This window comes from Cibotium barometz, chromosome 39, assembly GCF_041138505.1.
Source record: "Cibotium barometz isolate CiBa-2024 chromosome 39, ASM4113850v1, whole genome shotgun sequence".
Lineage (NCBI taxonomy): Eukaryota > Viridiplantae > Streptophyta > Polypodiopsida > Cyatheales > Cibotiaceae > Cibotium > Cibotium barometz.
Window position 1 is genome coordinate 20,199,448 of NC_141084.1, and position 25,775 is coordinate 20,225,222.

At 43.0% G+C, this 25,775-nt stretch overlaps 1 protein-coding gene across 1 annotated transcript; it reads left to right on the plus strand.

Annotated features, from left to right (window-relative positions):
- Positions 1-16,809: 16,809 nt before the first annotated feature.
- LOC147615843 (RING-H2 finger protein ATL48-like) lies at positions 16,810-24,199 on the plus strand. Its single transcript, XM_086778449.1, has 2 exons — positions 16,810-16,985; positions 24,024-24,199. Exons 1-2 carry the CDS (start codon positions 16,910-16,912, stop codon positions 24,191-24,193), a joined length of 246 nt encoding a protein of 81 aa, XP_086634575.1. The 5' UTR covers positions 16,810-16,909; the 3' UTR covers positions 24,194-24,199.
- The last annotated feature ends 1,576 nt before the right edge of the window (positions 24,200-25,775 follow it).

Consider the following 25,775-nt stretch of genomic DNA (forward strand, 5'->3'; position numbering starts at 1 on the left):
TGTCAGCCTGATTCTTTTGGAGCCAATCCATTCCAAGGATTCCATCATAGATTCCCAAGGGTAGGACTTTGAACTGGCACTTTGTTACATTCCCGTCTAGGCTAAACTGAATAAGGTCTATCTCAAGGTTTGTGAAAAGAATCTTTCCACTGTGGCCAATTCCACTTGCATAGGTTTCGTTGATTTTTGATTTAGGACTAATTTACGTAGACATCCTAGGGAAATAAAAGAATGAGTACTACCTGAATCAATCAAAAGCTTGAATTGCTTACCCTGGTACTCTACTAGAGTCTAGAGGACTGAGAATTGATGGTTATTCCCCTGATGCTCTATTGCTGCATAGATCTGTCCTTTATCTTCCTCCACTTCATCAACTATAGTGACAGCTCTAGCTGCTGCAGTCTGAGGTGGAACTATCTCTCTTTGATTGTTCCATTTCTGGGAGGGAGTTTGGAGACTGCTTTGCATGGAGGCTGCAAGAGCTGAGCTAGCGCTCTTCTGGGGTTGCCTTGATTCTGGCACGGGGGACCCTGATTGGTCTGATACGAAGGAGTTTGTCTTTGAATTCTGGGACCCTGGCTTCCTTGGCCCACAGAAGGAGACGGGCAATCCTTGAGCTAGTGCCCAAATCCCTGATATCCAAAGCATCTTTACTCGCTTTGAATCTCTTCCCTTTGCATTCTTGAGAGAGCCAGAGTTCTTGAGAATGTACTTCGAGAGGGAAATGTCTTCCTTCATTCCTGAAGCTTCCTGTCTCCACATTCTAGTTGGGACCTTGGTGTCTCTTTGGAGGCGAAAAAATGGAAGAACTTCCCGGTGTCTGAAATCTTTTGAAGGATGAGGGAGCTGGCTTTGGCGGGACTTTTCATGATGAAGGCTTTGGCAAAGTCCTTCACCATTCTGACAGCTTCTGCAATGGACACTGGCTTGGCATTCTTGACCAGTGTGTCTAAGGGTTCGTTCATACCCCGAATGAACCTCGCCATGAGTTGCTCTTCATATAGAGGTGGTGAATACTTTAGTAGAAGAGCGAATGCATGGTGATATTCCTCTTCATATAGAGGTGGTGAATAGTTTAGTAGAAGAGCGAATGCCTGGTGATATTCCTCGATGGTTTTGCTCCCCTGATTTAGCTCTAAGAATTCATTCATTTTGGTTTCTAAAAACCCAGGGGGACAAAATCTCTTCCTCAAATAGGTTTTAAGGTCATTCCAAGACTGGGTATTCCTGTCTAGATGGTTGGTGTCACAATGGTTCCTCCATGCTACCCTGTCTGTTTCCTTTTCAGCCTGGCAAGAGCCATTTTCCTCTGCTCATTGTAGCTTGTGACATCAAAATACTATTCCATAGCTTCCACCCATTTCTCCATAGCCTCGCCCAGGTTCTCCTCTTCTCCTTTGAAGGGTCCTGGTGGCTGAGTTCTGTGAAGAGACTTGCGAACGTCGGGGTCAAGCTCTTCATCTTCAGAGAGAGAGTCTGGCTGATGGTTTGGCCACAGTTTCCTCGCCTCATGATTCTGTTAAAAATGATATATTATTAAATTTTTTATTTTGATATCGTCCACGAGATCCTAAGACTTAAGAGGTTCGAAAAAATAATTTCTTAAACAAGATGAATGATCTTATTGGAGATCTATGACATATGTCCGGTAACAGATTTTGCTTTATCAGTTTGTCCATAAACAATCACTTATACATGGAATTTTTCTCCATAAAACATTTCTTTATTTATATAAAAGTTGCAATATGTACATAGAGCAGCTCCGCTCCAGAAGTCAAAATCTCCTCGGGAGATGCGTAAGACTACGGTATTGGGCTATACACATGCCCTGATACAAATGTCCCCTTACTGCCAAGGGAACTACTATCTTCTCCTTAGGAATAAAGCAACTAAGGAGTCTGTAGAATTGGCAGGAAAGTCTGAAATTTTGAGGCCTGGAGTGATATAAAATGACACCATGTATCACTTTCACCTTCATCAGAATCATGGCCAATGAGAGATTCTGCCTCAACATCGCACGTTGGTCGCAAGACTCTGGACATACTACCTCAGCTGTAGCTTCATCAGAATCATGGCCAATGAGGGATTCTGCCTCAGCATCGCACGTTGGTCGCAAGAGGCGTGGACATACTGCCCTACAAACCACTTGTGCTGCCGTCTCTCCGCTGGGTCAGGAAAATATAGATCCTCGAAATGGCGTGCGAGTCTGACTCGACTCGTTCGAGTTGTAGCAGCGGAAGAGATGAGATGCTCGAAGGTGAACACAGTCATGTCGTGACTTGGTGAGGTTGGGAGGAACACCAGATAAGTGTTGATCTTCCATCTATAAAAATAATTTCTTTGATTAAAAATTCTTCATTAATGAAGCTCACGGAATGAAAATACAATATGTAAATGCTTTTTCTGAGTTCTTATTATCAATTTTTGATAAGCGGAAATATAGATCCTCGAAATGGCGTGCGAGAGACTCGACTCGTTCGAGTTGTAGCAGCGGAAGAGATGAGATGCTCGAAGGTGAACGCAGTCATGTCGTGACTAGGTGAGGTCGGGAGGAACACCAGATAAGTGTTGATCTTCCATCTATAAAAATAATTTCTTTGATTAAAAATTCTTCATTAATGAACCTCACGGAATGAAAATACAATATGTAAATGCTTTTTCTGAGTTCTTCTTATCAATTTTTGATAAGCGACGGAAGCTGCGTCGGCCTCCCGCGCGGGGTGGGGATCCACACTCAAGGCCTCACTCGCCGCGGATGTCCGGACGAGAGGCTAGCCTGGCGGTTCCTCCGAAACCGAGCCCGGAAAAACTCCCCTCACCCAGAAGGCACAGGTGATTTTGCCATGGGAAAATCTTCTAAAACAGGGGAATTACTCTAACGAGTGAAAGTCTTAACTAGTTAAATTGATCTGGCCGAACCTGAAGTCACAAGGTCAGATCAAGAAGAGACTTGCACTTGATCCATGGAATCACCACTTTTTTCCTCCTTTAATGAGGCACAGCCCGCTGATCCCCTCCCACAGAACAAGGTCTTCCCAAGACTTAATGTAACTATTGTAACTAATCGCATCTAGTTGTTTCTCACGAATCCTCCGATCCAGCCTAACCCCAACTGGCCCATGGGTTAGCCAACCACCCGAACACTATATTGGTGGGATTCCTTTATAAAGATTTGGTTGTGTTTTGCCCGGGTACCAAGGAAAAGAGTTCCCAGACCCCCTAGCTGGTGATTCATGCAAAAATTAAGGTAGGCATACCATGTACACACCCAATATGAAATTGCCATTCATGACAGATTTGGCTAACAGATTCGGCTGGCTTTAAAACAATCCTTCAATAGAAATCATAATATTACTGATCATCATCCTCCAAAATTAAGAGTCCTTTGTATTACAAAATATGTCCTCTGGACTCTCCGTTGAAGACCAACTGGCCAACCAACGAGATCCAGTATCCCAAAATTTGATTCCCAAAATATTTCTCTTTAGTCCATCCGAATCTTTCTCTACGTATGCATGGGTGTCCTAGCAACCGCGAGCCCGTGGATCGCCCATGGATCACCCGGTCAGAACCCTCCAGGATCCTCCTTAGGTGTCCTAGCACTTCACTCAGGGACCGCTTCGTCGGTCCTCACCCATCGTACCGAAAGCGCACCATTTTAATCGTACCGGGGCTGGTCAAGACCTCAGCAGGCTTTGCCACGAGCGACATCCCTTGATGACTCCCCGCCAGCTATTCCAATGAACCTCCTCTTAGTAAAACACATGCCAAATGCTTCCTCCAACATTCTGGCGTAAAACAGTCCTTTAAATGAAAAACAGAGATTCTAATGCAAGCAAAATTCCCAGTTTAAGATTGGTTCCACAAAACCCCTTTTTCCATAATTCACAGTTTCATAATAATGAGGATCTTTGATCTCTCATCAGGGCAATCTACCCATCATTTTGTGTGATTGTCCAACTAGATTCTTGGTGAGTTTGGTCAAAGGAAAACCACGAAGTTTTTGCTTGATTCAGATCGAGAGATGGACAAGTAGGTTTACTGTCCGTCCCTCTCCTAGTCCAAACCAAATTCATTCGGTTTAGTTCTAACAAGGATTCCCTTCAGATAAACATCTAATTTTTGAGTAAATACTAATTTAGTTATTTTAGCGATTAAAATATCTAAAGATATTCTTTCAGCCACATAATTTCTCAACCTTAATTCCTTAGGTAGAATTATGGTGGAAATTCACCTTTTGACACTAAAAATTAATTCAAATCCATCTTTTCTTAAATATCATAAAAATTCTTCTTTTGACTAAATACCAATATCTATTTTTTTGAATAAACTTGAAATCCCTCTCTTTCTTATTTAATGAGCGCAATCCAATTATCATGGGAATTCCTCTTTTATTATAAATTAAATCTATCTAAAATTCTTCTTAAAAATTACATAAAAATATCCATTAATTTCATTATTCTATAAATTCCACTTTTCTCATTTAAATGATTGAATTCCAAATATGGTGGGAATTCCTCTTTCATCATTAAATTTATTTATGCATAAAAAATAAATTTAACTAAATTTTCTCTTAAAAATTAAATAAAAATCTCCATTAATTCCATTATACTAGAAATTCCACTTTTCTCATTTAAATGATTGAATTCCAAATATGGTGGGAATTCCTCTTTCATCATTAAATTTATTTATGCATAAAAATAAATTTAACTAAAATTCTTCTTTAGTAAAATATCCATTATTTTGGTATTCCAATTTTTCTCTTTCTCCATTGGAATACATGGACTTCCATTGTCATGGGGATTTCTTTTTTTATCATAAAAATGAATTACTAGAAATTCCTCTTTTCCCCTAATTAACTATTTATGCATAAGCATTAAAAATTAAATTTTCCATGGTTATGATGAGAATTATTCAATTAACCAAGGATGACTAATCCTAGAATATGGTAGGAAGTCCTCTTTTCATATTATGTATGAAAATGATTTATGTGTTGATTTTCTAAAAATTTTACCGTAGCTCCGCTACTATTACTGATAATTCTCAATAATTTTAAAAAGCATAAGGTTTAGTAATACAATATGATAGAATAACTATCATTTGGATCAATATCCAATTATGGACTTGATTCCTAAGTTTATCATAATTTAAGTAATATAAAAGCATTAAAAAGCCACTTCTTTGGTCTAATTAAACAAGCATAGAGTTTACTTTTAGAATTAAGAATTTCTCCTTGAGAAGCATCATTTGAATATAGAATTGGTCATAGGAATGACCATTCTTTGGGGGAGAGAGAGATATGCTTTAAAAAAACATTTTTAATTAAGCGCATAAATGTAAACTTTATGTGATTTATCACAAAAATTCATTAGAGAGCTTCATTTACATTGAAGAATCATTCAGTTGAATACTTCTCAAGCTTGAGAGATTTTGAGAAGTGAAAAACATTTAGAAGAAGAAAAAAAATCATAAAGTCACACTTTACCTCTTGTTTTGCTTGATTATTTAGTCTTAGGAGAGGCCCCCAACCAATCAATTGGTTTAGTATGTTGATGAAGACTCCAAAGAAGGTTGAAGAGAGAGAGAAGCTCCAATCTCTCCAAATTGTAGAGGATTTTTAGAGGATAATAGAAAATATGCTTATTTTAGAGTAATATTGGCATGGTCTAGTTCACAGATGAGAATACAAAAGAATGAGGGTCTATTTATAGGTGAGGGAGGCCACTAATTGAGTCCAACTAAGTTCTAGAATTTTCTAACTTCAGTTTGGCTGAATTTGGACAAGATTTGGACAAGTTTGGCTCCCTTTTTTATTTGGTTTGATCCAGGAGAGAGGAGAGAGAAAAATATCTTAATATTTTTGAGTTTAAAACTCCTTCACATGTGTGAAATAGGTGCCTCCTTGAAGGCTCCCCCTTTCCTTACCAAGGTATCAAAAATGAATGATTGCTCTAAAATATCTCATTTTTTTAGTAATATTTCATAATTTGTAACTAATAAATCTTGTACTCAGTGAACTCTTCATCTTATGTGGGCATTTACTCATTTTTGGGTATTTTCTTTTATTCATTGGATTTATCTCATCCCAACACTTGGATTAATCTTATTGGTCCTCCATAGGAACCTTATTCGGACCATAATCCGGACCATAATCCAAAAATTTCAGAAAATCTTGACCCTTAGGCTAAGGTCTTTTAAATCGTTTTTAATTAATTCCAATTGCACCTTGGATTTTTTTTATTCTTTGTTTAAGGAAAATATATTTTTTGATATTTTTAGAATTTATATATCCAAAAATATCTCAATATTGAATTACCACTCTCTAGAAATTTTCATCGCACTAGGCAAAAACAAGGAAAAATAATATTTTCTTGTATTCAGGAATGATTACAGGGGATTGAAGTAGAGCCTATTCATTATTCAGGCTGAGGAGGAATCTTACAGCAGATGCAGTCGTGAGAGGGAAAGGCAATAGGGCACCATGATAACGTTTCCTAAAATAAATCAAACACATGCAGGAGAGGAGAGGAGTGAGTACCTACCATATTGACGTGACATTCATGTGTCAGACCTTATAAATACCACTTATGATCAGTACACACCACATGAGTGGTGCTAAGACCACGTGGTATGGCCACGTGGTACCAGGACCACATTGGTCTATAATAGCCCCTATCTCCCTCGAGTTCTCTGCCATCGCCCTCTGCGTCGTCCCTCTGCATTGCCATTGCCCCTTCTTCTTCTTCTATCTCCACAAGCAAACTAAAGCTTTTAATCAAATCTGCAAGCATGCTTTTCTCTCTCTCTCTCTCTCTCTAATTTATGCACACACGTAAACACTCACAATATTCATTCTAAACACACACACACGCACATGCACATACACACACACACACACATGCACGCACACAAAAAACAAACCTTACAACCTTACAAAAAGAAAAAAGCCTTACAGAAATAAAAAAAATTATGCTCCATCCCCCCCAACAACCTTACAGAAAGAAAAAAAAAATATATGATGTTTTAATGAACCATAGCCTTGTGATGCATGCTCATTTTTTAAGGCATGGGATGAAACTTTTATTTGAAGGGTTGATTTTATTATGCTCTTTTTTCCCTACATGTAACAAGGGGATCTTGAACAAATCACCCTTCGATTTTTTGGTGGCCTTATATAAAGGGTAAAATGGCTTATAAATGTGTCAGACCTAATAATGCCACTTATGATCAGGACACACCACACCCATGGTGCTAAGACCACCACGTGGGCCTAAAACGGCCCGAATCTCATTGGGAACATCGAGCTTTCTGCCCATCCTAAAACCTTGGCGTCGAGCTCTCTACCCTGCCATCACGGAGCGACTTTTGCCTGTTTAGTCGCTCCGTGGCACACAGGTTCCACGGCGCGACCACCAGTCCCCCCGTCGGCCCCGGCGCACCCCGCACATCTGATCTACCCTTTTGGGGCCATACGCAGGAGAAATCAGCCCGTCGAGTCGAGCCAAAGTCGGACGGGTGGTGGCAGACGAGCGTTCACATGAGGTCGAATGTACGTAGCGACAACAATTACATGCAAAAGACTACAATTACCTTGACAAGACGACAATCACTTGCAATAGAAAATAACTTTTTTGAAAATAGACATGGTTTTTCATTAATCAAATTGAGATTACAAAACATGGATTTGTTGCATTACAAAGGCTTCCCCTATCTGTCTAGCATTGCATTGAGAATCCTATTACTCGGCAGGTGCTCCCTTTCTACTGTGTCTTCATTTCTCCTCTTTGTATATTCTACTCGAAGACTTTGTATAGCCGCTTCCAAAATTGTGTCATCTTCGTATCCGGCCATTCGCAGGTCAGCAACAAATCCGCGAGCTTTTTTGTTAAGCCAATCCTCCTCCGCAGCAAAGAATGCTAATCTTCTCTCGTTGCTTGCGGCGGCCTGAGCTTCTTCTACAGCCTTCTTATCTGCCTCCGCCTTCCTAATTGCCTCGTCTTCTTCCACCTTCTTGGCAGCCTCATCGTCCTGTGCTTTCTTTGCTGCCTCGTCCTCCTCCTGTGTTCTGACGGTCTCTTCGGCTTCTTTTCTTGCTCTCTCAGCTGCCTCCATGTCCTCTGCTTCTTTCTGTAATCTCTCCGCTTCTTGGCGTTCTTGGGCTTCTTGGGCCTCTCGCTCAAGCCTCACACGCTCAGCTTCCAGATCCATTTGGGCTTGTGGGTAAATGTTTGGGATTTCAGTTCTATGTGCCACCGGTAAGGGCCCAAGGTCTTTGAAAATGTCATCCTGCGTATTGGAGGGAGGATCATTTGGGGGCTCCATGTGCGTGAGATATTAGTGCACGAGCGAGAGAGAGAGAGAGAGAGAGAGAGAGAGAGAGAGAGAGAGAGAGAGAGAGAGAGCGAGAGCGAGAGCGCGAGAGAGTCAAGGGGAGAGGAAGAGAGAGAGCTCACAAGTCAAGACTTTTAAAAATGACTATAAAACTCACTGATATTTATAGGGGGCCAAAATTACAAAAAAGTCAATTTACAATGAACGCGCCAAAAAGTGGCGAACAAGAATTATTGGGGGTGGGTAACCACACGCGGCCATTTCTTATTTGACCACTGTGCCATTGCCTCGCTCTTTCACGTGCCATTGACGCATTGCACCCTTCTCTTTCGCCTTGCACCTACCACCTTCATGATTTTGCGCCTCAAAGATAAATTTCCGGCTCGCTTTTGGGCCTTTCTCCTAGTAAGTGCATGGTAAAACCAATTGAACATTTCCTGAAACGCATTGCTGTGAACCTTGCCACCGCCATGACCCGTGTTCTTAAAATAGGCCGCCTTGGCTTGGTAATGTGATCGTTCCATGCCTTGGTTGCTCCAGAGTGCAAGAGACCCATATTCATCTAGAAAGAAGGAACTGTGCGCATAGAGAATATGCATGTAGTGTGTTATATGAGTTTCCCCCCAAGCATGGATCATTTCTTCTGTGAATCTGTCAATCGAAGTCTTGAATGTAGCTATCTCTGCTTCATCAAGATACGGGCGCTCAAGAAGCCTCATCATCTCATCACAAGCTTCCCACACATGTGCACGCTTCAATCCTAGTGTCGCTCATTGCCTCGATAGGTTGTTACATCACAAATCTACTTCCATAATTCAAAATGTGTATGGCTTTGAGCCTCACCATAGTTTGAGAGCAGGTGTCTTGCTTTTGCACCACCCATACATATCTTATTAGGGTTATCTTGGGTACTTGATGGGTTTTTGCGATCCTTAGAGAGGGTGACAGCACCTGCGTGAAGCCCCACGGATAATAAAACAACTTCAAGCTCTTGGATGCCCTGTTCTCGCCGTGACTCTGGCTCCATGTTCCAAGCATAATTGATGTGGAGCATCAACAATTTGTCCAGAATTCTAAGTCTTGCGTGCAAGGTACACACATGTACTCGCGACAGTGGAATTGAAAGAATAGGGTTCCAAGTAGCATCCTCCTCTGCGCGAGATGGTGCCTTGCTTTAATTGCAGCTCATAATTCCATTGAGCCAGACATGCATACCCTTCCCTTTTTGTAATTGATTTGAGCCCTTTGTACTTGCCTGCTTACGACCTTTCACCTTGGTTGCTTGTTTGGCCTTCCCCACTGTGACACTTGGCATCCTTGGATGACAACAAAAGATGCATGGAAACAAAGTGTTAGCACCGCTTTTAGTTCCCAACATGCATTTGAGGGTCTTGAGATCACCACCAAGGTGCCACTCTATTTCAAAGTGACCAGTGCCAGGCACATGCAAGACTTCACCATTTGATTGCATGTGTATCACTCCTTGAATACCGTACGGGTGAAGTACCACCTCAGACTGTCATGGTCCTCGTGCGGAAGGGTCCATGCCGCCTGCCACCATATGTTCTTCTCAGACTGCACTCCAAAGTAATCTTGCTTGCGTCGCTTTGTGTGCAAGTTATTCGCCGCATCACCTGTTTCATCTTCGCCGTCTAAGCTCTTTCGCTTCAATGCCTTGCTCATGAGTGTCAGACTTGTACGTTCCACCCTTTGGCCCTTTACAACCTGACATTCATCCAATTTGAGGACAAATATAGCCTTTCCATCCGTCTCCTCTAATGTCATATCATAAAACTGAATCATAGCTCATTGAAGCGCCTCCACCTCGACATAAACATTGTTAAACTTGTTGTAAGCAAAATCTTTTGAATTTGACATTGGCATGCTACCATCCACCCATCTGTAGCCGCCTAGCAAGTTGACAATATTGTTGTTTGCTGACTTCCTTGCCATAACTATACTGTATGGTGTTGGAAGTATAGATCATGTCATTCCTTTGCCTCGTAGACGTGCTGTGATGCAAGTATACAAAGCCCTGTATCCCTTATCACTGATACCTGCTATGTCGCACACAGTGAGCATGTCAACGGGACTGACAATCTGCTCGAATTCCTTGAGAAAATACTTTTGAATCCTGTCACACAACGCACCATTTACTGGATTGGTTATCATATTGATTACTTTCTGCTCTGGAATAATGTGCTCAAGGATAGACTCCTCAGTATTGGAACAACCTAATATTGCTTTAGCACATTCCCTGGACATCACATAGTTCAGAGTCAATGACATAACTATATGAAAAAGGAATGTAATGCTAGTTTTGAAGCTGTGATTACCTTGTTTGACGCACACGTCGCTTGCGAGCCCCCCCATCTTTGGAAAGAAGACTCAGAGGCTTGCGCTTTCGCTGCCTTGCATTATATCCTAGGGGGAGGTGAGTGAAATGATCGACACGTCGACGAAGGTTCCGAGTTGAGTTTCGAAGACGGAGATAGTTCTCTATAGCTCGATCCTTGCTTTCCACACCTTCATCAAGCTTCATCTTCTGCTCTGCATCCTCCTCCTCTAGATCCTTGACTCGAGCCAGCATATGTTCCTTTGTGGCCATGAAAGTTGACGCACATTCTTCCTTTTCTGCCTTGCATAATTTTAGAAGCTTCTTGAGGTGATTTTGATTTGAGAGTTCCTGCAAGTACAAAGAATAGAGCCTCTGACAGTACCCTAAGAAACCATTATAACCATCACCCAAGAAGCGTACGACCTGTGTGATATTACGAAAAGGGGGAGGTGCACCAGTCTGTGGATCAAGGGGATAAATGCTTCCATCAGTCCAAAGATCAATGGCTTTTGCACCTTGAAGTCGTAGCACCTCAGCAGGAATACATCCCTTCGTTCGATTACTTCACATTGTGGCATACTCCTCGTCTAAGTCCACGTGCAAGCGAAACTTTGATTGCTTGTTGGTGATGTCTCGTAGAGCCATTGTACCTAGCAAATGGAGATGGAGATGTAGATGGATACAGAGATGGAAATGTGGATGATGATGGAGATGATGGAGGATGGAGGATGGAGGATGGAGGATGGAAATGTGGATGGTGATGGAGGAGATGAAGATGGAGATGGTGATGGAGATGGAGGTGGAGGAGATGCAGATGGATACAGAGATGGAAATGGAGGCCTTGAGGAGATAGATATGGAGAGCTTGCTAGTGATGGAGATGGAGAGCTTCAGCTTGCAAGGATGTGTAGATCTGTACCTTCACAGGAGGGGATGGTGAGCTCTTCCATGAGAGCTGGTGGAGAGGATGATAGATATGGAGAGCTTGCTAGTGATGGAGATGGAGAGCTTCAGCTTGCAAGGATGTGTAGATCTGTACCTTCACAAGAGGGGATGGTGAGCTCTTCCATGAGAGCTGGTGGAGAGGATGATGGAGTAGGAGGTCCAGATCTGCAAGCCATGGCTCCTAGAGAGAGAAAAAGAAGCCCTTACCCAAGTAAAACACCCTAAATGCATTTTAGAGAGAGAGTGTAGAGAGAGAGTGGGATCTGCAGCACCTCCAAAAAGGGAGGGAACAAAGTGACGAAAATTTTCAAACATTCTTTGTGAAAGGTACTTCACTACAAGACAAAAAGGCCGTTAGGTCCATATTCCTTCCCAAGGACAAAAGATCTAATGATTAGATCACCTTTTGGCCTATTTTCTTTTTTGTAGAAAAGGAAAAATGCATTTTCAGGCCTAGGCCACTAGCTTGGTCAAAGCTTGATTAGCATTTTAAGCATTTCACTAAGTGTCCAAATAAAAGGGCCCAAGAAGACCCCAAACAAGTCCTAATGAAGCTAGAATGACCACTATTCATACTTGGCCGCTCATGTGGTAAGTAATCGATATTGTCAATAGATGTGAAAACATCATTTCTAAGTGGCCATTGGTGCACCCACCTGGGTTTGAGATACCTAGTTCACAAAATAAAGTGTGAGGATTTTAGAAGGCATTATACAAGCTGAAATAGGCCCCTTAGTCCCTCGGGCATGGTACTAGTGGATAGATGCTTTCTTTGTAAGTGTTGGTCTTTCTAAAATCCCATCAGATGCAAATTTATATATTTTCTCTAAGTAAGGCAAGTACATGATCATCATTCTATATGTGGACGACCTCATTATTATAAGGGGAAACCATGAAGAAAAGATCTAGAAGACATAAAAGATGTTAAGTTCAGAGTTTGAAATGACAGACCTTGGACTCACACATTTCTATTAGGGGATTGAGTTCTGCAGATGGGATCTTAATTTCTCAACAATGAAGGCATTAGCATAGCTGAGTGTAAGTGAATGGTTACACTCATGGAGGTTGATGTAAAGCTATTATGGAAAATGCTTCTTCGCTTGTGAATATGAAGGAGTACAAGAAGTGGTGGAAAGTTTGATCTTTTTGTGAAATACATGGCTTAACACCAGCTGTATAGTTGGTATCCTTAGTAGGTTCTCAAATCAACCCTAAGAGAACCATTGTTGAAAGGCAAGGATGCAGATATTAAAGGTACCAATGGGTATGGCATCACTTACACATTAGGACAATACCTTGACTAGAGATTTTGTGACTCAAAGGTAACAGATTGTGGTAACAAAAAATCTGTTTCTAGCTATTGTTTTCTTATTGGGATTGGAGCTACATCCTGAATGAACAAGAAGTAGCCTATGTGGCACTTTCTTCTACAGAGGCTGAGTATAAGGCAACATGCTTTGCTTCATGTAAAGGGTCTAGTTGAAAAGGATACTAGAGGGAGCAATAGTGTTATTGTGTGAGAATCAGGGTTGCATGGCGATTTTGGTGTTCATGCTCACATGAAGCACATTGAGATACAATATCATTATGTGCATGAGCTTATTATGGATAGAAAGTTGGAGCTTATTAATGGCCCAATGATAGATAATTGTGCAGATATTTTTGCAAAGGCTCTTGGGAGAGATTTGTTGAAGTGCCATCTTTATTGCCTCGACATTAGTGAGCCCAGGACATAACAAACCGAGGACACACTATTTGAGGGTCCCAATGATCTTAGATAGCCATGAGAGTCACACATAGTTCCTATGGGATCTTGTTGTAGTCTAATATGGTCCCAATCGGATGATATGGTTGGTTGGTCTTTGGACCAAGTCGTGGGTTGTGATTGACATGGCCAATGACCTATGATGACCTATGTCTATGCCAACCTTGGGCATATATAGACTAGTTTGGCAGCCTTTGTTCCATCACTGAGTTCACTGTGTTCAAGCACTCTTATAAGCAAGACATTCTCCGTCCAGAGTCTGTCTAGATTGCTATTAAAGCTCGTTACTTGGAGCACACGAGTGGGTGGACAACCATCAGTTTGTAATCAAAGTTTGTAAATAGTAATACTGTTCATTCTCCACTTCTTTCTGTAATTCAATGCTTTGTATTGTGAAGATCATGCTTTTGCTATTGTGTTTTCTTACACACCCCTGCCCTTTTAGAAAAAAACCAAACAAAAAAGAAAAGAAAAAGAAACCACACATTATTTTGTTCTTTGTAGCTTAAGTCCCTACTTTTTTTAAAAAAAAATTATCCCCAAAAGCAAAACTCACGGTAATCAAGTGTCTAGTTATACCTACTATATTTCTTTTACACTACATCTAACTTTATCTTTTTTTTAAATTTCTTTAAATTTATCTATTCCTACTTTGCGGGCTACTCAATAATTATAAACACTACGGAATCATTGAAACTCCTAACCTTATGGACCTCATTTTTACAACTTATATTTCTTGTACCAATATATATATATATATATATATATATATATATTTGAAGAGCACAAATTTGACCTAAAACAAGTGAACCAAATATGTGGAAAACATGTTTGTTTTAAATGTGGTATATTATAAGGTATCTTCGGATTCTTCTGTTCTTGTAGATGACCGCATGAATTACGCATGTCGGATTCTTCTGTTCTTGTAGATGACCGCATGAATTACACGTGTCAATTACTCGTGTTACATGGTGTACGCGTGTCAACCTACTTGTTGGTGTACTTGTTTGAAGGCTTGTCTACATGGAGCTTCTGGGCGCTTCTTTGTGTGGAGCCTCTGGGCAATGATCTGCTAGGAGGTTCTAGGTGAATGTCTGCTCCGCTTATGACGTTTTTCTTGCCAGCTGTTTGTGGGCTTCTCTACGTGGAGCCTTTGGCCAGAGCTTCTGGGCGCTTCTCTGCGTGGAGCCTCTAGGTTCCAAGGTATCTTTGGATTCTTCTGTTGTTGTAGATGACCACATGAATTACTTGTGTCATTTACTCCTATTGCATGGTGTACGCATGTCGACCTGCTTGTTGGTGTACGCATTCGAAGGCTTGTCTACGTGGAGCTTCTGGGCACTTCTTTGCATGGAGCCTCTGGCCGGAGCTTCTGGCCGCTTCTCTGCGTGGAGCCTCTGGGCGAACATCTGCTGCTCTAGGAGGTTCTAGGTGAATGTCTGCTTTGCTTATTATGTTTTCTGTGCCAGCTGTTTCTGGGCTATCCTCTTATATGGTCATCTTGTTTTGTTGTGTATGCCATGTGTGCCTCGGCATGCTTGAGTGCTCTCATAGACAGACGAAGGCGTCGTCACCTTCACAGCTTCTTGGCGAACCTCCTCCTACACAACCACTGGACTCCAACAAGGAAAACGTGCCTCCTCGAATCCTTACGCCTCCTGAAGGTTCAATCGGTTTAGAAAATTTGAAAGGCGCCAAACGCAAAGCTCGCTCCTCTGGTATGTAAATCTCTGCGTTCATCTTCTATACGTTTTTCTCTCTTTGGTATGTATTTTACTGTTCCTTCGTGTGCACATGTTCCTTTGCTTTCCTGCGCGTTTTTTTGGTGCATATTTCCATGCATGTTTGTGTGTGATCGTTTCTGAACATCTGCCTGTATCTGTTTGTGAATATGCTCGTCGACATGTTTGTGTGCATGTTTATCTACGTTTCTTTTCGTCTGCATGTTTCTGTGTGATCGTCTGTACATCTTTCTAAACATCCATGACTGTATTTGTTTGTGAATATGCTTCGTGTGCATGTTTCTGTGCGTTTCTAATTTCTTCTAGTTCTTTGCAGGGAGTTCGGAAACCTTGTGTGCTACAACAAAGAGGAAAAAGAGTGCAGATACTGTTGGCCCCCCTATTGTGCACCTAACCGAGCCACCCGCAACATGTCCTCAGTATCCTACCTAGAACAATCTAAAGATGTTTGAGGTATCAATCACCATCGGCATTGGAAATGATGATGTGAACGTCTCTTTGTGGGATAATCTTGTGGAGTTTGTACGTCGAGAGTGTACTCAGGCTGTGTTCTCGCTTGAGAGAGGTGGAACTCTACACCACCTTCATTTCCAAATGGTCACTCGCATATTGTCGACCTCAATAATATCATTAGGTAAAACTGTGAGGCGTTATTTGATGTGGAATGTCAATAAGCCGCCGGGGGCTATTGTCATGTGCCGTGCATTGCGCCAGATAAAGATGCATACGTTTGAAGGAATGGTAGGTTACTGTCTCAAAGATCTGCATAAACCTCACTTTTGCTTTCATGCACACAATGTTTCTGCTGAAGAAATCTCCCGAGGCCGAACACTGTATGCACAATTTGGGCAGGGTGACTTGAAAAATAGGGTTTGTCTCACGCCACTGAATATTTTTGAGAGGGCTTTTGTATACATGGAAAACTATATACTCAACAAATGGACAGTGACCCTTGGTGTTACTCTTCTAAAAATGATGAGAAGTGGAAAATATTTCCCTAGTGCTCAATGGATCATTCCGAAGGCAGGCAATGGAATGGATTCTAGCAGAGCTCGTGCGGTGTGGAAGTGCTTGAAGACTCCTGAGCTCGCTGACATCTCAGACATAAGAAAAGTGTTCTTCAGAGATCACTACATCGAAGGTGAGTGTGCCAGGTATTTTCTTCCGAAGCCATGTGAAGCACAGCAAGAAGATGATCCAGAAGCCTTCCTGCGAAGTGAAGAGGATGGAGTTCCACTTGGTGGCTGCAATAATCCAATCATCGTGGAGGACAGCCCTCCTGATGTCGACCCTACAAAGCCATACATAAATTCCTCTGAAGAGAAAGCTGCAGAGTTTCTCAGAGCCATCAGCGCGACGAGGGAGATGAGTTCATCTCAGTACCACCAAAACTTTAGTGGAGAAGCCTTTGTCTAAGTCTTGCAGTTCGCTTTCCTTGTAACAGCCGTTGGATATTTATGTACACAAATAAAACTTCTGGTGGATCAATAAAACAAAGTTTGCTTTTGTTTCCGTCTTTTTTGTTTAAAATATCTTAAATTTCCCGCTGGATTAAGTGACGTGCCACGTTGGTACACGATATTCGGTATCCTTAAGGTACCTGCTGGAAAATAATTCACAAAAATGCACCAGTCACAAAAATCTCAAAATGCTCTGCTTTAAATATAGAAAACATACTCTTTGTGAGGAATTGTATAAATAAATTTATTTTCACAACTAAATCTCAATATGTATGGAGCTTTGGGAACGAGTTTTCTATTATCATAACATCGCGATAAATTAGTTTGGCATGGCTTCCCCGGACTTGGAAACAGAGGAGCTATTCGGGAGCAAGAAATACGTGCGAAATCCTCTCGTTCCCATAGGTGAGCTTGCTGCTTTTGCCGTACTCGAAATTCCAATGGATTGATGCTATCTTCGTTTTAGGTATGCAGTTAAGATGAGTGCATGCATATGCACATGCTTTTTATGCCCAGGGTTTTGAAAGTTGGGTCGTCTTAGCAATCAACGAAGGGCAAGCTTCCATGATTTGACTCACTCTGACATTCATACATGGGCTTAACATAGATTAGTGGATGACTCATGAGTGTATGTAGGGCTCATTCTGTATCCATACATGGGTTTAACATGGATCCACAGTTGATTCATGAGTGCATGCATCATGCTGTTTGTGTTGAGGCTATGAAAACAGTGAAGACCATGCCACATGGGATGATGACCCCTTGAGCGACCTTATTAATGGGTGAAGGGGCAGCTTCTATGTTTTGACTTAACCTTAGCATGTTGTGTTATGGCCTTCAACATATACATGGCTCCAATTTCGAGGCACGTGGAGTCCTACATTCATGTCAGTGCATTCATTAATTTTGTGATTCACAATGCCGCTAGTTCGTGGCATGATATGAGAATGGAACACATGGAAGAATTGCACAGCTAATAAGTAAAGTGAGGCTCCTTGGAGGCACACCCGCAAAATGTTGTTGCTGGTGAGAATGCATAGAATGACAAAAAAGTTGGTATCCTGGATGTGGGTGGAGTAGCATCTGATTTTTCAGTGGATGAGCAGTTGTTGGGTAGACAATTGGCTAACCAAACATTCTCTGTAATCGGACTTTTGGAGTGGTGAATCCAAGAATGTAAAGTAGTAGGGTCAAGCTTACCGTCATACCTTTTTGAGGAAGGAGTTAAGAGCACTTGGGGCAGCCAGTGGTCGAGAAAGTGGTTGAGGAAACATGCATGTTCCTCTCTTTGGAGTTCGTCCTCTTGGAACTGTTGGTACTCCATCTGCTGCTGTCTGTCTGCGTCTTCCTCATGGACATGGTCTACTGCAATGTCTCAGTGGTGATGGGACTTCTCTACTTCTCGTTACCGTCTGGATTCTTCAGCTTGTAATTATAGTCGTAAAGTCTCCATCGTCTTCTCGTGCTCCTGATGAAGTTGTTCAAAAACAATCACATGTTCTTGAGGGTTTTGGAAAGGTTGTGGGGTAGGTTGAATTGGATCAGGTGCAGGTGTGGGTTGGAGTATGGTAGAAGAGGATTTCTGAAGCAAGGCTTGAAAAGGCCCCAACATCTCATGCACCATACCTGCAACCTGGGCTGTGATCTGAGTGGTATTCTATGCAGCGGTGTGGGTGCCTCTGATGATAAATGCACATCATCAAGAGTGGTATCTGCTCTTCTTACTGACTCATGGCGGGAGGCTCGGTGGTCTTCCCGAAGCACAAACCAACCATCCACTTGAGTGACTAGGTGGGCAGCTCAGGAGTTCGTGCTCAGAGCTTTAACAAACCATCCACCAAATTATTATTATTTGGCTTCTCTCCACACGTCACAAGGTGAAGTCCCAATACAAATGTATGTGGAAGCTCTTTTGATCTTACTTGTGAGTACGGAAGAGAACTGTTGTGTCAACTTGTGACCATTTCTGTGATTTACGGGATTTACAGGCTTTATCAGATTTACAAGATTTATGGACTCTTGGACAAGCTTTGGGAATGGGAGGTTATCTAGGTCTAGGTTCTGGGCATCCTGGACATCTTGGTGGGCGCCCGAGAACAGGGCACGGGTGTTGGATTACACGGGGTGTGTGCCCGGCAGGTCATTGGTCTGACAAGAAGGCCTGTTGCATGGGAAAACAGAGTCAAAACAGGTAATTTCTGCGTGTTCACAATGGGTGGACATGTTTATAACAAAAGGCTGGATTTTTTATTGTCTTGGGCTTCCCGTGAGAAAAGGCATTCACACCATTATTACTCTTGGAGGCTTGGAGTGTCAGAATACACAGCAGAGATGATGACCAAATCTGGGAACACAAGAGCAAACGCAATGCAGAAAAACAGCACAAGAGAGAGAGAGAGAGAGAGGCGCGTAACTCTGCTCTATATACACAAAGAAGATCCCAAATACAAGACACACTGTGGCAAGGGGCTGTGGGGCCATTTTATATGGCCCCCAAACAGCAGTCGGCCTGCTGTAGGACAGCCGACAAGAGTCCAGAAGCGCCCATGACTGTATACACCAGTCGGCCAGCTCATAGGGGTGTCAGCCAGCACCAAGAAGGTCCACGACCTGTCCACATACAGTCGGCCAGCACCACTAAGAAGACTGATGCAGTTGGCTACCAAAAAGGACATCCTGCCACCTCAGGGCTGCCACCCAAGCCATAGAAAAATGGAAAAAATGTGGGGAAAAATACGGGGAGTGAGGAAAAATGAGAACAACTACAAGGGCGGGCACACCCACAACAAAGGCCCTGGTGTCCACATAAAGACAGGAGATGACTTCTAACACCCCCTCTCAGCTCCTGGCTGTGAAACCAACCACAGGGAGTTGGGGTGCCGCCTGAGCAAATCCTGAGATAGCGACTTCGTGAAGAGGTCCACCGTACTGTCCTCCGTCGAACAGAACTCTAGCAAGATGCCATCAGCAACGAACTGTTCACGAACAAAGTGCCTCTGGATGACCGTGGGTTCCTCCAGTGGAAGCCCAATCTTGCCATGCAACCTCTGCAACCTCACAAGCAGCATCACAAGCAGCCCGGTACTCTGCCTCTGTCGACTACAAGGCAAAAGATGACTGCCTCTTACTGCTCCGTAAAACTGCTCCTGGGCATGAAGTAGATCTTCTCATGTCCGGATCTCCTCCCCAATATGAGTCACTCCAACCGTGGAGTCGGACTCCATCCATCAATCCCCCTCCTGTGTAAAAGAGTCCATGATCCTTCACATGCCGCAAAAACCACAAGATACGCAATCTTGCCTCCCAAAGAGTCATCTGCAACCATGAGCTCAACTACCTCATCAGGAAGCTCCCGTCCAATCTGGTATCCATCAACCAAATCGATGAACCATTCTGCTTCCGAGTCAAAGAGGCATCACAATGCTCACAAGGATCATCAACACCTGTTACGGTGGAAAGCCAAATTCTGGAAACCTGCTGAAGACCACGCAAGGCCTTCTGAAACCTGTCAACCACCCCCCTGAATCCGGAACCACAGAGCCTGGAGAATCCACCTCCTTCTGCAAGTAATCAATTGCCACCTGCTTGGCTTTCCGAGAGGTCCCCGTGGAAAGAACATCCTCATCTACAGGAGTTACTTTGTCCCGAATACTACGAGACATCAGAGCATAAGTTACCTGTTCAGTTTCCTCTGACTGACGAACACAAGAACCACCAACATCAGTACTGGAAAGTTCCTGCCAACTGTTGCCATCAATTGGCAAGCTATCCTCCATTTGGTCCCAGAAAGCCTGCACTTGCAACGTATCCACACTTAAGTGGCCATTACCAGATTGCCACTCATCACAAACCTGAGGACCTCGGAGAGAGAGTGCTGAAAGCTTGTAAACTCCATTCTCCACTCCCAAACTACCTGGCATGTTGTCTTGTCTCGGAGAGCAACAAAATGCTCATCAAACTCCACCCGTACGCCAGTCTTGCAAACCTAATGCACTGACAACAGATGAAAACCAAGTGACGGAACATACAACACCTGGGAGGAATGCTTCCCCCCTCTGCCATCGGGAACTATCTCCAACCTGCCCTCACTGTGAACTGGGATAGTGGATGTATCCCTAGTAAGAATGTGACCAGAATACCTGCAGAGATCTTGTAATGCCGAACGGGAAGGAGTCATGTGCCTAGAAGCACCACTGTCTAGATTCCACTCTCAAGTATCTGTTGCGGAGAGTCCTCCAACCTCCTCCCTACCTGAAGAAAATGAAACGTCAGTGTCCATCACCTCCAAGTGCACAAAAGCCGGAGTCTTCATGATTGCTGCTGAGGAATCTTCACCCCTCTCAGTCTTCCGCTTGGGACACTGTCTTCAATAGTGACCTTTCTCGTCACAATCATTACAGGTCCTCTCTCTCTGCCTTTAGTTTCTCGCGGTCAGCGTCGGACTTCTTCTCAGAGGACTTCTCCAATGAAGCCTTCCCTTTGCCCGTGTTACGGCCTTTCGACCATTGGCCAATTAAGGCCTCCGAACCTCCACCCTCAGGAGGGTTCGTGAATTGTTCCTCCTGGTCCAAGACCATGGGCACGAGCTCCTCCCACGTGATGGTGCTAAGCTTGCCACTGGTAATCAAAGACGAGTAAAATGCTGAGTACTGAGAGGGCAAATGCGACAGCAACGTTATGGCCATGTCCTCTGACGATATCTCCTTCCCAGCTTGGAGAACCTCCTGCTGAAGAGCCTATAGCTTGTTAATATGCTCCCGCATCGTCGACGACTTTGCAGGGCTCATAACCCGCATTTGTACTTCCAAGGAAATCCTCTTCATGGGCGATACCCTGTTGTAAAGAGAAGCCAAATGCTGCCATATACCTCTGCCCAGCGTCATATGCTTGATATGATTGATTACCTGCGGTGTGCAGTTGAGGAAGATAAATGAACGGACCCTATATAATCCCGCCAGTCAATATCTCGCTACACAGCTCTGGATAACAGTCAAGAAAGCTGATAACTTGGACATCTGTCCCCGGTCCTTTCGGGTCGACGGTAACTCCCTTTCCTCTACTTCCGGACGTGGAACTGCAACAACGATGAAATCAGCAAGGTCGTAAGACTCCAGAACAGATTCCATCATAACCTTCCATATGCCATAGTTGTTCCCGTCCAACTGACGGTCCACCGGGAATGTGGGGAGTGTAGGGATCTTCACATGCCTCTGGGCCATCTCTAACAAATCTGCCATTGCGGGGATGTACTGTAAATAAGGGTGGGTGGGTGGGAACAAACAAGATTTTACACCTGCAAGTGGCTGTCCAGCAAATCAGCCCGCCGTTCTCTTGCTTCTCCTCTTTCCGAACAGTCCCGTATAGTCCACCAATCAACAACGCAACAGTCCCCCTCTTGCTCACACAAATCCCAAGAACTATCAAGAGCCTAGGGCTTTGTTACCATGTCAGAATACACCGCGGAGATGATGACCAAATCTGGGAACACGAGCAAACGCAATGCAGAAAAACAGCACAAGAGAGAGAGAGAGAGATAGAGGCGTGTAACTCTGCTCTATATACACAAAGAAGATCCCGAATACAAGACACACTGTGGCAAGGGGCTGTGGGGCCATTTTATATGGCCCCCAAACAGCAGTCGGCCTGCTGTAGGACAGCCGACGAGTCCAGAAGTGCTCACGACGTATACACCAGTCGGCCAGCTCATAGGGGTGTCGGCCAGCACCAAGAAGGTCCACGACCTGTCCACATACAGTCGGCCAGCACCACTAAGAAGACTGATGCAGTCGGCTACCAAAAAGGACATCTTGCCACCTCAGGGCTGCCACCCAAGCCACATAAAAATGGGAAAAATGTGGGGAAAAATACAGGGAGTGAGGAAAAATGAGAACAACTACTACAAGGCCAGGCACACCCACAACAAAGGCCCTGGTGTCCACATAAAGACAGGAGATGACTTCTAACATGGAGTTCTTGGACAGTATACATACATACATACATATATATGCACACGCGCACGCGCGTGTGCGTGCATGTGTGCGTGTGTAAGTGTACTATCCCGAAGAATGTAATTCTCCCAAAAGTTAAAAAGCTATGTGAACAGGCTGTATTCCTCTTCTTTCCGGGCCAGGTGCCCTCTGCGGAGGATGTTGGACAGTGGTTGAACACAGTGCTTGTAGGTTTACATGTAGAAGGTGTTTACTATGGAGGCCATGGTTTTTATGAAGTAGTGCTCAAGCAACCCGACTTCAAGCAGCAGTTATTTCAAACAGCATGCAATATGCTACCTAGGAATGACCGAGATGCTCTGATATCAATGTGACATGCTAGCTATGTGGAAACGTGGTTAATGATAATTAATGCTAAGCAACAAGATTAACGCTAATCACATGCGCATGATGACATAGAGAAGTAGAGAGGAGGAGAAGAGAGGGATGCTTTACCTAGCCTACTCTTGCCATATATTACTAAATGAATGAGTAATTACAATGAATTGTGAATGCTATGCATGAACATCATGCACCTTTTTGTGCTCCACGGGAGGTGTTGTGCTTTGCATGCCCTTGGGCTTGGCTCTCTTGCCCTTGGTCTTGTCTTTGGAATCTCAGTCTTTGAATGCTTGGAATGACCCTTGACTTGCCCTTTTATATGGATTTTGATAGCAATTCATATTCAAGTCTGCCAGCCCTTTTTGGGCCACAAAAAGTCATCCAAAATATCATAAAATGCGCTCATATTGTGCCCATAATACGCCCCCCCCAACCATTGGTGCATGTCCTAGGCAGCTCTAGGCACCTATAGGACTGTCAAAACTGCTCCAAATTGCCTATATATGGCCTCTTACTTTGCCTCTAAGGCAGCTGCAAGGAATAAGCAAGTCTACATGGCACTTGATTAAGGTGTGCTCGTGACAAATGTTCCACTTCATACCTCACGTTAGGATCTAGGGTAGTTAGATACCTTTTCCTTTCTCCCTCGACTCTAAAAATCAGCCACAATGTCTGATATTGTGGAAATGTTTCCCAAAGGAAGTCAGTGTCTCCTGGGCATACAATCGTCGTAGGGAACATCCTTGACAACAATTTTGATGGAAACTGCAGGGCAGGAGTTAGCAGTCCTCTTAGATTTGGCAAAAGCCTATGATGGGGTTGACTCGACTTTCTTGGATGGCATTTTGCATCCCTTACGTGGGTTAGAGGTTGCAACACAGCTTGGTTTTGGCAGAAGAACCCTTGTATGGCCAAATTGGCCAGCAAGATGTAGCTTTACTTGATGTGTATGAGTATTACAGGTGTGCCAGTCAACTGGTTTTTGGAAGAGCCTTACAGTCTTTTGCTACTATGATATGTTTTTTATTCTATATAGGCAGAGCGGCAGATCTATTGTTTTAAAGGTGGAAAATCTTGTGATTCTAATGATCAATAGTTTCTTCCTTGATGGCAGGAGCTGTAGCAACACTTGGAGTCCTTGTAGGAGGGCTGCTGTCTTTCAGGCAGGGGAATCACAATCGTAGTCAGTTGTTGATGCGGGCACGTGTTGGTTTTCAGGCTGCCACAGTAGCTTTAATGGTTGGGACAGTTTACTACCAAGGAAGAAAGGAAGAAAGTGAATGAATTAAGCTAGCTAGCTAGAGCTTTCAAATAGAGATTTTTTATGAATTGTTATTACATGGTCCTTATCAGTTTGACTAAATTCTGATTGGTGTTATTTCTAAATGGAATAAATCCTGGCTGATGCCTTTTTGAAAGAAAAAAACTTTTCACGTCTTAGACCCAGCTTGCACCTAGAGCACCACGCCAAAATGAACCAGAGATGTGGAAATTAAACTGACAACCACAAGTGTGACAGCTATAGACCACCCCCTGAGCATAGGAGAGTGGTTATGTTGTACACTTGAGTGAGGATTTTTGTCCACACACTACCTTGCCCATGGATTGACCGTGTCTTCTATACTGCACTAAACACTTGCCTTTAGGTTCGGTGGCCCCTAGTCAACCTTGTTAATGCAGACTAGATCCAGACCCACACATTGATGACTTGTCACTGAGCATTGTATGTAACTTTAACTTTTTCCACTAATAACCTTCATTTTATGGGATTACTAACTAGCTTTCAGCCAATCAATTGCACATCTGTACTCAATTCAATGTGCTTCTGAATTTTAACTTTATCATCTGGTCAATTTCTGTCATGGATTCGGCGCCTCCACAGACAACACTAAGATTCCCTGTGTTTTCTTATCAATTGTCTTTATCTATGAAGTGCACATTTCACTATTTTGAAGAAGCCTTGGTTTACTGAGGCAACGGGAAGGATTGCTAGATTTTAAATATTATGTTCAGGCCAGATGCTGTGATTGTTGTATTGCAAGAACTTCCCTTTGAGGGGCCCCTACGCAAGAAACTGCAATTGACTTATTGCTCATGTGGCTTAGGTCAAGCTGACTCCTCTTCCATTAGCTTGCCTTTTATCTACCAGTATCTTTTTTTATCTAGGTTTGGCTTTGAATGCTTATTATGGCCTAATTGTGAGCAGTATGATAATGCCTCCATTAAAGTCACATCAGCTTCCAACAATCCTTGCGCTCTTCTTTTAGTGTCTATGGGTGTGTGTGTGCACTTTTTCTTTGTAAAACCATAGTTCTATTACTTTACTATTGCACACAGAGAGAAGCACCCTCATGAGAGAGTTTCTCAACAACTCACAAAACTAAAAATAGTGAAAAAACAAATTTAGATGTGTTTGATCCAATTGTTGTAGCTGATGGCAATCATATAAGGATTGATGCAATGATTGACAAAAGTAGTAATACTTGTCAATCGGGGGTGATTGGAAAGCCAATCGATTGCGTGCGATTCAAATTAACCACTCCAAAATCTTGTTCTCTCCAAAAAAGGTGCCATTCCTGTTGGTCTCCTCTCATATTTGCCAAAGATCTTGAAGTTCTTGATGAAATGTTTACGTGGAAGTCTGGTAGTCACACACACGAATAAACTATTCAAGAAATTCGGGGTGTCAATACAGTGTCACATCAAGTGCTAAATGGTCTCATTAGAGCATGAGCACCTTGGGCATTGAGTAGTAGTAATCTGTCTTTTGGCCAAAGTTTTACCAAGGGAGTACTCTTGTAATACATCTTGAGTTGAATACTCATTGTTTTAATAGTAGTTTTACCTTTTGCAAAGTTTGTTTCTA

Bases quoted from the DNA above. Each gene is read 5' to 3' on its own strand.
- LOC147615843 (XM_086778449.1), top strand. From the start codon at position 16,910: ATGGCTTCCCCGGACTTGGAAACAGAGGAGCTATTCGGGAGCAAGAAA. The intron at 16,986-24,023 runs GTGAGCTTGCTG...CCTTGATGGCAG, and splicing joins AAATCCTCTCGTTCCCATAG to GAGCTGTAGCAACACTTGGA.